Source organism: Talaromyces rugulosus, chromosome VI, assembly GCF_013368755.1.
Source record: "Talaromyces rugulosus chromosome VI, complete sequence".
Classification (NCBI taxonomy): Eukaryota; Fungi; Ascomycota; class Eurotiomycetes; order Eurotiales; family Trichocomaceae; genus Talaromyces; species Talaromyces rugulosus.
Genome location: NC_049566.1, coordinates 2822187 through 2835125, shown reverse-complemented (window position 1 = coordinate 2835125; position 12939 = coordinate 2822187). Strand labels below are relative to the sequence as shown.

General features: G+C 50.8%; 4 protein-coding genes across 4 annotated transcripts; 3 read left to right on the top strand and 1 right to left on the bottom strand.

Annotated features, from left to right (window-relative positions):
• Positions 1–265: 265 nt before the first annotated feature.
• Positions 266–1555, top strand: TRUGW13939_11354 (uncharacterized protein; the record flags this gene model as incomplete). The annotated part of the gene is made up of 1 exon (XM_035494462.1): positions 266–1555. One exon carries the CDS (start codon positions 266–268, stop codon positions 1553–1555), a length of 1290 nt encoding a protein of 429 aa, XP_035350355.1.
• A 193-nt stretch (positions 1556–1748) lies between these two features.
• On the bottom strand, positions 1749–3014 carry TRUGW13939_11353 (uncharacterized protein; the record flags this gene model as incomplete). Its single annotated transcript, XM_035494461.1, has 4 exons — positions 1749–2005; positions 2056–2788; positions 2848–2943; positions 3000–3014. The coding sequence occupies 4 exons, from the start codon at positions 3012–3014 to the stop codon at positions 1749–1751; spliced, it is 1101 nt and encodes a 366-aa protein (XP_035350354.1).
• Positions 3015–3597: 583 nt separating this feature from the next.
• On the top strand, positions 3598–6478 carry TRUGW13939_11352 (uncharacterized protein; the record flags this gene model as incomplete). The annotated part of the gene is made up of 3 exons (XM_035494460.1): positions 3598–3895; positions 3955–5970; positions 6027–6478. 3 exons carry the CDS (start codon positions 3598–3600, stop codon positions 6476–6478), a joined length of 2766 nt encoding a protein of 921 aa, XP_035350353.1.
• A 4000-nt stretch (positions 6479–10478) lies between these two features.
• TRUGW13939_11351 (uncharacterized protein) lies at positions 10479–12506 on the top strand (the record flags this gene model as incomplete). Its single annotated transcript, XM_035494459.1, has 3 exons — positions 10479–10925; positions 10991–11264; positions 11320–12506. 3 exons carry the CDS (start codon positions 10479–10481, stop codon positions 12504–12506), a joined length of 1908 nt encoding a protein of 635 aa, XP_035350352.1.
• Positions 12507–12939: the final 433 nt, after the last annotated feature.

Here is a 12939-nt window from a genome sequence, read left to right as displayed (position 1 = left end):
ATATCTTACTGAAAAAATATAAATAGCAGAAAATAATGCTGTGCGAAGTGAGCAAAGACAGTTGTCTATTATTTTTTCGTTCGGCCTGGACCTTCAGCCTCTAGCCACCCTTAACTCCTTAACTCTTGTCACCGCGACACTCCCACATCCAGCACATCACCCCAGCGTGCTGGTGATCCGCCAGCTCTCCGCGACTCATGGACCAGCCAGAAGAAGACAATTGACGAATAAACTCAACACCGGAATCGACAGTCACACCAAATCAATGGAAAATGGTGGCACCAACCCGCCACCCGCCGGCGCCGCCTCCACCGCGATGAGCGACGCTCAACAACACATCTCAGGAAGAGCGCGCTCCGGCAGCGCAAGCAGCGGCCACAAGCGCACCTTGTCTGGCTCGCTCATGTCGAAACTCTCGTTCCTGCGTATGAGCCAGGCACCCGACAACGAAGCATCGCTTTCTCCAAAACGCCACCACCACCGACCGCCCGACGACGAAGACAATAGTATTCCCCCTTCCGCCACCAGCGATCATGCTATCGACAGCACCGAGGTACCGCGAGCAAGTGCTGGGCAGGCCATGGCCACGGCGATACAACAGAGAAGAATGCGGCGTAGGAGGGGTTCATTGCGAAAGACTGCGCTGCTGGGGACTCGCATGGAACTGAAGGAAAAGCGGAGCAATAATAATGCCAATACTGCAAGGAGTGAAGGCAGTTATGGCAATCATCATCTTCATAATACCCATCTCCACGGTTTTGATCAAGAAACGTCGGCTTTCAATCCGGAGATAATACCAGCAGACGATGAGCAGACGCCGCGAGCAACCAATAAAAATACCAAGCCGACTCCCTCGTACTGGTCACGGTCTTTCATGATGATGAGGGGCGCCAATTCGAGCCCACCTACACACCAACAACAGCAGCAACAGACCCTTCAACAGCCTGGCACTCGGACCAGTCTGATCAGCGACATTACAGACGACGACGAAGATGACATTTCGATATCCGGGTTCAAGAACGAACCATCAGCCGCTAAACTACGCCCTGCGTCAGGGAGCAGCAGTGGCAGCGCCATGCCACCACCCATCGCAACCCCTTCCTCGAGCGCCGACTCATACTTTGCTCTGCGCCGGAAGCCTGCAGCCACCGCCGCCGACTCGATGACCCTACAGATGGTTCGCAGCTCGTCCCTGCGCGCCCGGTCGCCGCTGGCCACGCATTCAAGCATCGAAATGACAAACCACGTCGTCGTCGACGGCGGTGGATGGGACTACTCCGAGACCGAATGGTGGGGGTGGACTATCTTGTTCGTCACCTGGCTCGTCTTTGTCGTCGGTATGGGCAGCTCCTTTGGAGTCTGGAGTTGGGCTTGGGATGTCGGAGAAACCCCTTACGCGCCGCCCGAGTTGGAAGATGATCCGACCCTGCCTATAGTCGGTTACTATCCAGCGCTGCTGGTGCTTACGGCTGTCATGGCGTGGGTGTGGGTAGTGGTCGCATGGGTTGGAATGAAGTATTTCAAACATGCGAATATATCGGCTGACGATGGGTGATTATCCATCATAAGAGGTTGGAATTTTTAGGATTGCTTGTATTATAAATTTTCGAATATGCATTTAAAATAGAGATACCCAACATGTGCGAATAATTTGACCCAATTCCTCGCTAGCAAGACTAAATTGCCAAATAAATAAATTCAAAATAAACCCCCCCCCGAAACGCCTGTATGATCATCTATGCACACATTTACGAAGCAAGCGGTATCTGGGCAGCATTTCGCGCCAGAGCGTCAATACTTGTTCCATTTGCATCTGTCTCGGTGACAGTGGTGCTCTTCTTTGGCGAGACAACGGCCGGTGGAGCTAGGCCCTTGGAGAGCGCATAAACAGACGACCGGTCATGGTTTGGGTCATCGTTGTAGAATTCGTCGAGAATGGGATGTACTAGAACAGTCTGTTTGTGAATCGTTAAGATCGAGTTCGTCGGGACCGTTACCCAGTTGTCTGTACACTGTTAGATGAGCTAGCTTTGTAGTCTAGAAGTGAAAACCTACGTCTTTCAAAAGTGATGGGTTCACTCGCGACGAGAACTATATCGGCCCCCTTGTCGTGACGCTCCATCTTGAAGATTCCCTTTGTCTTGCCCTCCTTCCATTTCGTGCCAGAGGAAAAGTACAAACTCGCCGGCTCGTCCGTTTTACTACTAACGTACCGCGTGCATATCACCGTGTGGCCATCGGTAACGGCAAAATTGAGCAAGCTCCTGGTTTCGAGATCCGTGACTTTGTATTTCTCGGGAATCTGGCGGATCAACTCGTTGATCTTGGCAATTGTCTTGAACATGATCTGCCGCAAAAAAGCCTGGCCGAACCCCTCGGGGCCTGGGTCAGCACTGGGATCTGCGCCTTCTTTCTCCATCAGGTCGAGGAACAGAGCAAAAGCCCATTCACTGTCCGTGCCTCCTTTAACACCTAGATACCATTTATCTCCCAGGGAGGCGCCCAGCGGTCTCTTGACGTACTTCCATCCGCCGATGTTGCCATTGTGCATCCACATTAGCGAGTTGTGCTGGAAAGGGTGGCAGTTGTTATCGGCCAGCGTGCCTTCTGTCGTTGCGCGCACATGAGCGAAGACGAGGTTAGAGCAAGTCTTGCTCGCCAGCCGCTCCAGGTTCTCGCAGTTCCATGCCGGCAGGGTCGATGTGAAAATGCAGGGCTCGGGGCCGAGTTTTGGGTCTGGGTAGAAGCCGACGCCGAAACCGTCGCCGTTGACAGGGCGGCGCGTGTCCTATATCGTATATTATAAGTAATTGACATAAAAAAAAGATCCAGCAACGGGCGTCTTACAAGCCTTAGTCGGGAGTCATACGACTGCGTCAGGATCGAGTGACTGGGCTCTGTTACTAGTTTGCTGAGGAGGATCTCATTCGTGCCTTTGTAGACCTGCGACAGTTAGCATGAAGAAGCATTACAAGTATCTCAAAACACCCAGGACATACCAAGAGACGGCACATTGCCGCTATAGAATGTGCTCAGCCAGGATAACAACCTGGCACAATGCGACAGATGATGGTCCGCTATCGGCGGGGAGTGATAAAATATAACTTGGATAGGATGAAAGGTGGTCAACAGCGCAGAAGAAAAACTGGCCAGCAAAAGCCAGGATGTCGTGTTACTTAACAGGGGATATTTTAATATCTCAAAACAATAATTGTCGAAAAAGCGGTCGCCGACAGCAGGAGCTCATTGGGTACCAAGCTGTCTGACGCCATCGCTGTCGATCTAGCAGTGATAGTGGCTATCGGCGTGACTCACAGCCTAGCCGTTTGGGGACTAGTGCTGCAGCGGATCACGTGTCTCAGGCAGAAACAAGGCAGCCGCGACCTGCGTAACTACTGTCGGCCCACCGCCCAGCGTCAGCACCTCAACACTACGTACGGAGTACATTATTCTGAAATCGTCGCATCGCATTTCGGACTGTCTGGCACTGTCGTTTCCGAGGCCGGACCCTCGCGATCATGCTGATCCGGATTTCGCCAATCGCCTCATACAACAACTACAACAACAACAACAACAGCATATGAGAATATCAGCACTATGAGCGGGAGGATGGTCTCCCATCGCCTGACTCCGCTAATGCGGAGAGGCTTGTTGGCTCGACACGCGCAGTTTTATGGAAATCGCACAGGGGGACTTTTGCGGGTGGATAATGTCGCCATTCGAGGCCGCGCATGGCCGGTCGGAGCCAGCTCGATTCATAATAATGTTTTGGTGGTGAGGAACATCTCGTTTGCGAGGATCCTCCCGCGGCTTGCGATCAAGCTCGCTCGTATCCCTGCCATGTTTGGAGGGGCTATGATTGCAGGCATCGCGTATTTGCAGTACCAAGCGACACGTATGTTAAGACTTGTATGTATGTTGGGTGTGCGTACAGCTAATCCGAGGTCATCACAGAGGCGGGAAACTATGCTTTGGACATATTCAAACAGGCGGGCGAAACGGCCAGTGGCGCTGCTTCAGGCTTATTTCAAAACTTACAGGATATCGCCTCTCAAACCAATCGCGGATGGCAGAAGACGAAAGACGAGACGGAGTTTCCGGAATGGGTGCAAAAGATGTTTCGCATGAACGACGAAGCCGACTCTAGGAATAATAACGGAGGCGGCGGTAAACCACCAAACGAGAGCAAGGTGGGCGCTGCAGCGGCTGGAGCTGCGGCCGGAAGCGCCTATGCATACGACGAGACGGACGATGACGAGTCGAAATCGCGAAAGGGCGCCGACGAGGACCAGATGATGGTTTTGACGCGGAAAATGATCGAGATACGAAATATTCTGAACCAAGTCGGGCAGTCCAACACTCTGACTCTGCCTTCAATTGTCGTGATTGGATCACAGTCTTCCGGCAAGAGCTCTGTTCTAGAAGCTATTGTTGGACATGAATTCTTGCCAAAAGGATCGAACATGGTCACTCGCCGCCCGATAGAGCTTACACTGGTTAATACACCGAATGCTCAGGCCGAGTACGGAGAGTTCCCTGCGCTTGGGCTGGGCAAAGTTACAGACTTTTCACAAATTCAACGCACGTTGACTGATCTCAACCTGGCAGTGTCCAGCAAGGACTGTGTCTCGGATGATCCGATTCAACTACACATTTACTCGCCGCACGTCCCTGATCTTTCGCTCATTGACTTGCCCGGTTATATTCAGGTTGCCGGCGCTGACCAACCACCGGAACTGAAACAGAAAATCTCGGATCTCTGCGACAAATACATTCAAGCACCTAATATCATCCTTGCCATCTCTGCCGCCGATGTCGACCTTGCCAACTCTACAGCTCTTCGGGCCAGCCGCCGCGTCGACCCCCGTGGAGAACGGACCATTGGCGTTATTACGAAGATGGATTTGGTTGATCCCACACGGGGATTCAGCGTTTTGACAGACAGTAAATACCCGCTACGTCTAGGATACGTTGGAGTTGTCTCTCGAGTGCCGCATACGGCGACGCTTTTCTCTCGCGGAAGCGGCAACATCACCAATGCTATTGTCAAGAACGAAGTGGCGTACTTTTCAGCGCACCCCGGCGAGTTTGGGCCCAGTGCGGATGTGTCTGTCGGAGTGCCTACTCTTCGCAAGAAGCTGATGACTGTTCTTGAACAAACGATGGCACGCAGTCTCGCTGGTACGAGGGATGCCATTAGCCAGGAACTCGAAGAAGCCACATACGAGTTTAAAGTGCAGTACAACGACCGGCCTCTCAGTGCCGAGTCCTATTTGGCCGAAAGCCTGGACAGTTTCAAGCATTCCTTCAAGGCCTTTGCAGAGAATTTCGGGCGCCCCCAGGTACGAGAATTGTTGAAACAGGAACTCGATCAACGGGTCATGGACATTCTTGCGCAACGATACTGGAACAAGCCTATTGAGGATCTCACGCCTCCTCTTGCGGAGCCAGACCCGTTAAGCGAGCTCCCCAAGGCTGATGCTGAGAATCTGTATTGGCACCGCAAGCTCGACGCATCCACGTCTAATCTCACAAAGCTGGGTGTAGGCCGGGTGGCAACGACAGTGGTTGCGTCGGCTATACAACAACATGTCGAACGCCTTGTCGCTCAGTCTACGTTTGCAACTCACCCGTACGCGCAAAACGCCATCATGGAGGCGTGCAATGGGATTCTCAACGACCGGTTTTTCAGTACTAGCGACCAGGTAGAGAACTGCATCAAGCCGTACAAATTCGAGATTGAGGTCGAAGATAGCGAATGGGCCAAGGGCCGCGAGAACGTAGGAAAGGTGTTGAAAGAAGAACTGGCCGCGTGCGACGCAGCTTACAGGCGAGTGGAAGACGGGGTTGGAAAGCGCAAGCTCAAGGATGTGATGAGTTTTGTCGACCGAGTCCGCAAGGGCGATGTTGTACTAGAGGGCAACGGCTCTGGGGGGGCTGGGGGGTTCAGTTCAGCATTGTTATCAAGGGGTGAGCACGTTTTCTTCCTCCTGGCTACATGGCAAAATACTAAATTGAATTTACAGCCCGAGAGGGAATATTCCTCCGCGACCGCGCAGACACGATCAGAATGCGCCTTTTGGCGACACGATCCAAGCAATGCTCCAACATGAAAAACAAATACTACTGCCCAGAGATCTTCCTCGACGTAGTCGCCGACAAACTCACCTCAACCGCCGTGCTCTTCCTCAACGTCGAGCTCCTATCCGAATTCTACTACAACTTCCCGCGCGAACTCGACTCGCGGCTGGGCCGGCACCTGTCGGACTCGGAAGTCGAGCGGTTCGCGCGCGAGGACGGGCGCGTGCGCAAGCATTTGGATATTATCAGGAAGAAGGAGACGCTGGAGCTGGCGCTGCAGAAGATTGAGAGTCTGCGGCAGCTGGAAGGTAGCCGGCCACGCAGTGGTAGTAGTAGTACTTCGCATGCGGAGTCTGCAGGGCGAGAGGGGGGTGCGAGACGATGGGGGTTATTTTGATCGGTTTTAATTTTTTTCATAATTTTTTTCAATTTTTTTTCGATTATGGATAGTCTTGCGAGAGATGCGCGGGCTGGTTTGTATGTATGTACATGTATGATAATTCAATAGATCTACTCCGTAACATCACTGTGCATGCACCTATCCGAGAGGCAAGGCAGATAAACAAATTTTTTTTTTTATTACTAAATGCCAACTACATGTTGGCAAACCAACAATCAAACATGTCCGAGTCAACATTACTGAACTATGCCTGGTTTACCGTATAGCAATCATGCAAGGCGCAGGGAATCGGCAAGGCGCCAACATAACAATAACATACATGTACGTACAACAAAAATCTTTTTAAATAGACCAAAAACAAAGGAATGATGGTCAGGCCGACCGACCTCATCGGACCGAATTACCCTTTTTTTTTTTAAGATTTTTTTTTATCGGTCATATGTCATGTCATGCAAGAGGGAGGATGATGCATGAAAAAAATAATAATGTCTAGACTTTCTTCGTACTTGAATGTCGGTAAGCAAAAGGCGTCCGGCGTCCCGGTGTGAAACAGTCAGCCTGACCCAGGATGTAGCAGGATAAATCGGTTGGTTATTTTTATTTTATTTTTTTTAGATTGTACGTATACGTATACGCTATTATGTACCATTATTCGTAAAACTGTTTATTTTTATTCTCTGACAAAGCCAACAAGATATTAAATTACCCAGACGAGAGAAAAGGCCAAGTAAGGCCAAGTACCAAGTACCAAGTAATAATCAATCCTACCAACTAACAATCAGGGCCGACGGCTCGGACGGAGCAAGTGGTGGCAAAGACATTTGTTTCGCATTGATTCATGTGTGTGACTTACGAACTAACCTGTAACTAGTGAATGGATCACAATCACAGCCTAGGACTGATAATAATAATAATAATAATAATGGCAGAATTAATAGTAATGTACTATCTTAGTATTACTTCCTGGGCTAGCCGGCCCCCAGAGGAGGTCCAGATCCATTCACAAGCCACATAAAAATTGTCAAAGCGACTAGTTATAACTTATTAGGCCGAGACAGGAAAGAGAGAGAAAAAAAAGTATGATTACGATTTACCACGGATAATCGCGATGATCGCACTGGTCTCTTTGCAACTAATAGTTGAGACACCAGACCCGGAAGGACGAGCGCGGTTTGGTTTGGTTTCGGGTTGCGGCGGGGGGGGCTGAAGTACATACTACATAGTACATAGTACTAATCATACTCAAAAGTGCTCCGTATGTACTAAAAAAAAGGAAGGAAAAAAAAAAAAAAAGGGCACGTCGGTGAAACATACCTGGCCAATCACGCGGTCTTGCAAAGATTACCCATTCACAGTGCATCATGCTGTCGAAACCAGGATCAATACCCGGAGTCAAGTGTGATTCGCTTGCCACCAGAACCAGAAGACTATAATAAAAAAAAGCAGAGCCCGGCGGGGGCGAGGGCCGAGGTCGCTGGCGCGTCCTGGGTCGTAAGTCGTAAGTCGGGAGTCGTAGTCGTAGTCGTAGTCATAGTCATAATCGTCGCGAACAAATAATCTAATTAATTATTCTAATCCTTGGATCGGGGGTCTTGGGTCATCGATTCGATGAGTGTTGGGGGAACAAGGTTTATGTTACTAGCATCGTATACACCAGTCATGAGAGACATCTCCGGCGTACATCAATCACACGGAGTATTTTAGTATTTTACTATCTTGATACATACTATTATTTGCTCATACGAGTTATCGTGAGAATTGATCAGACTTTCCGTAAAGCCGGAAGGCAGGCTGCATCCGGTACTAGCCCGCGCGTCGAGCTGACCATGTACATGTGGACTATCAGAGCAATAGTAGTAATAATTCATGTACTCCGTCGAGTCCGTACGGAGGAACCAGTAAGAGGAAAAGCTAGTTCAATTTCAAGGTTGACGTCAGACACGGCCGTGCAGTTGCATACTCCCGCCCGAGAACATAGTATTATCCTTCCTCGGACCTCAAATAATCACTAGTACGTATGAGCAAGGAGCGGCGATCGGGGGGGAAATGAGTTACAACAGCAGCGAAAAGCGAGACAGTGGCACAAGATCGGCTGGGCTGGAAATTGCGCTAGTCAGCGGCGGTGGATAAGCAAGTTTGCTCTGGTAGTTAGTTGGTAGTTAGTTAACTGGTGGAGCAAAAGCCCAGCGGGGGTGTGGTTGTGTGCACTGTCTTGGAACTCTTGTCGATGAGGGGGCCAGCGCTTTGTTTTCTCTCTTTTTTTTTTTTTTTTCCTTCTTCGGTCTCTGTACTACGTACTCGGTCACTCGTAGGAAAGGAAGGGATGGGCCAAGGTTCACTAGTGAGCCAGCCAGAGGGAATCCGTCGCTGTCCATTCCCGGCGCAGCCGTGTTCAACTACTATTAGTACCTAAAAAAAAGTTGCATGGGCTTGTTAATTAATTACCTCGTTTTCAGCCGAGCGAGTGGACACGCGCAGTCACCTGTCTATAGAATTCAATCATGTACGAGTCGATACGCGCAGTCTGGCCCAAAACGGAATCTTAGGGTTAAAGTCGCCGGCTGCAGGCGCTAGCCGGAATAGGATATTTTACGCTCTGAGTACGTGTACTAAATATATACATATATACATATATACATATATATATATATATATATTTATACATGGTGTCTATATATATCTCGCTCTCTATATATATATACACACATGTATATATAGAAGGCACATATAAATGCAAGAAGAATAAAGAATGACGAGACTCGTCATATCGGCAAGTACGGAGTAACCAGGGCAAAAGGCAAAATACCAAATACCAAATACCAAATACGGTCCTGTCGGTACCGTTACGAATCCAACGCTTTGTTAGCACGCGCCCAATCAGCCGCGCATCCACAGGCGCCCGCCCTCCACCACACTGACCCCATCCACCGACCACACAGCCAGCATTATTACCACGCCCACCACGGCCACTGGCCACTAACACCACGACACTAACCCGCCCTGTTACCACCACCACCACACTACTCCTCCTCCTCCTTCTGCTCCTATCCCAAATCCAAACTTCAACCACTTTCTCCTCCAGCCCAGCCCCGGCCTGTCGCCGCAGGATCAGCCTCTGGGGACCCTGCTTCCGGCTCGCGCAATGCTACCGCCAGCCCGCTAGCCTCTAGCCCGTGGATATTATGATTTCTCATTCATTCATTCATCCATCCATTCACCAATGCCCATCACATACCGAGCCGTTGCCTGTTTGGTGCTGCTCCCCCCGGTGGGCCGCTAGTCCCAGAATGCCCGGCTCTGGCTTCCATATCCATGGGCTTCGTAATTATCATTTCATGACTACTATTTCTGCTGTTTGTCGTTTATAGTTTTTTTTTTCTTGTCTTTTTTTTTTTTGCTTCTGCCTGCTTTGACTTGTTATATCTGTCTGCGTTGGCTACCGTGACCGCTGGTCGTCCGCACCTTCCTCCTCTTCATCATCGTCACCACCACCACCACCCACTACGCATCGTCACCAACTTCCAACTTCCAACCTCCAACCTCCAACCTCCACCTTCCAACTACCTCGCCTCGCCTCCTCTTTCGCCGCCCTTTGTCTCATCTCGTCTCGTCTCGCCTCGCCTGTCTCGCTCGTCTGCCCACATCCCATCCCTGGCCAGTGGACTCAACTGCACTTTCCGCAATAGTCCTGCGCTGCATCCCCAGTAACATGGGATCCTGCCGTGCATTGGCTTTCCCCCTTCATTGCCTTCATTCCTCCTGCTTCTGCCAGGGTTAAACCTCGCACAACGCCTACCTACACCTCACCTACTACCTTCCTGCTTTCAATAATAATCCTGCAGCTGCAATAAAAGGATTCCATCCGCTTTTTATCTACTCGCCGCCGTCCCGCTCCGCTCGCCCTGACTCTCTCGTCCATGACATTCTCGCCCATGCGCTCGATATCGAAGCTGTTCGACGACGTTCCTTACCCTCAGGAACAGCCTCGCGATTCCATATGTCTCCCGCCTTCTCATATCCGTCCTCGTCCCTCTCGCACTCATTCGCCTACACCTTCAATCAACCGCCGGTGTCGTCGCTGAGCAAGCTCTCCCTGAACCCCATCTCGGATTGGTCGGTCACATTGAGAGACGGACTACCGACCCCTCCCTCCGACATGAGCGGCGTGGCCTTCAACCCGCAGCTCGCTCCGTCGACCTATGTCGCCAACAAGCAGCCTCAATTTCCTCACTTCTCCAAGGCTCCGTCCACCCGTGTTCCCCTCGCCAACACTGTCTCCAATGCCGCGCCCAACTATCTGCCGCCCATGGCGAAGGACCGCAATGCCATGTCCATCGACCCCAAACCTCAGAAGAAGATGAATGATGGCTCTGTCGCCTCGTACCTCCACATTCCTGCCTCCATCAACACGACTGCCGGCAGTTTGGCCGAATTTGCTGCTCAGGTAAGCTCTTCCCAATTCTTAGGTTGTTGGTTTGAGCCAATGCTAATCCTTTTCTCTCTTTGTAGATTGCATGCTTGTTCTGGTTCGAAAAGACGTCCAAACTGAAGACGATCGAGGAAAACACGGTACAGCGCTACGCTCTAGTCCCAGAGTCCATCCCAACCATGGGCTTCCAGAAATGGTTGACTACCGTTCTGTCGACCACCCAAGTCAGCCAAAACGTCATCCTGCTGGCTCTTTTGTTCATCTACCGCCTCAAGAAATTCAACACGGGCGTCCGTGGCAAGAAGGGAAGCGAGTTCCGGTTGATGACCATTGCTTTGATGATGGGAAACAAATGTGAGTCGTGTGTGTCTGAACCCGAAAACAAAAATTCATACTGACTGGAATCCAGTTCTCGATGACAATACGTATACCAATAAAACATGGGCCGAGGTCTCGGGTATCACAGTGCAGGAAATCCACATTATGGAGGTCGAGTTTCTCAGCAACGTGCGGTACAACCTCTTCGTGTCCAAAGAAGAATGGACACAGTGGCACTCCAAGCTGGGCTGCTTTGCCAACTTTTTCGACAAGGCCTCGCGGATGCCGTTCGAAACCGACCTGCCACCTACTACCCCCGTCTTCCAGATCTCGCCGACCTTGCAACCGCTCTCGTCGGGATGGAAAAGTCTCCCAGCGTCGCCCAGCTCCAAGCTGCCTTCACCACCCGCCTCAAACCATCTTCAGCCACCGCAAATGTGGGGGGCACCCTCGAATGGCGTCAATTCATACCGATCCCATACTCCACCTCGACACTTGCCTAACATTGGATTCCCCCCATATCCCCGCAAACGCAGTTGGGAGGCGGAGATGGACGACCACCCCAGCAAGCGAATGGCTATTCCGAATAGTTACTCGTCCATGTCGGGCGTCACTAGCACTATGCCTGTTTTGCCCCCTGTGGCCACTAGCTCAGGGAATATGCCTTTTGTCCCTACACTTGGTGTACCAGTTCCTCGCTTACCACCCCATTCATCCATATCTGGCCCGATGTCCAACAATGTGATACCCCCGACGACGATGCCGACCGCCGCCTCGCAACAATTGCCATTGCCCAACGTTCGTGCAATGTCGACGGTATTCAACCCGGCCACAACATGGTCCCAACCGATGCCGGCCGCAACCACCGCCGTTACACCCCAGGTGATGAACCCGATGGCGCTATACAACCAAACGGTATCACTGCCAGATCCAAATCGGCGACAAAGTCCATATCCAACTGGCACACCGGGTACTACGGCCTCGCCATCTGCTGCCTATCCAATACACACCCCTCAAACTCACCTCTCGCCATCCATCTGCCTCTTCAACCGCAACTCGCCTTACCGGCCGGTACGCGCTGTTAACACGCTGCTGATTCCCCCACCATCCGCGTCACTTCACCAGCCGCGAAATCTGTCGATGGACCAGATGCACTATCAGCCTCTGGGGAAAACAGTCACGGAGCGACGCACGGGGGTGCTCCCTTATCTCCACCATGAAGCATGGCCCCAAGGACCCATTGCACAACCCAACTTTCTGCCCAGCCAGACTTATTAACCTATTCAACTTTGTTTTTCTTTCGACTGTATAAATTATCTCACCTTTTTATTTTTTTTTTCATTTTTCATCCATGGACCTTTGCCGACTTTACATTCTTTCCCCCCCCTTCTTTGCATGGTATCTCGGCGTCAATCTAGACTATTTATTATTTGGGAGGCCATTCGGTATGGCCGCACTACACTTGCATCATATCATATCATCATATATGTCCTGGGAAACTGCATTATCCGGCGTTTATACTGTTACTTACCATCTGGTGGACATTTGTTTGTATGGCTCACGTGTGAGCAGCATAGCATGTGCATTTAGCTTTGCCATGGCGAGGAGATTACAATCTACTACTACTACACGTATTTATTTACTTCACTTTGAATTGGCATTTCACGTGTTATGAATGTTTGTAGGGTCGTAGTAGGCGTTTGTAGACGAA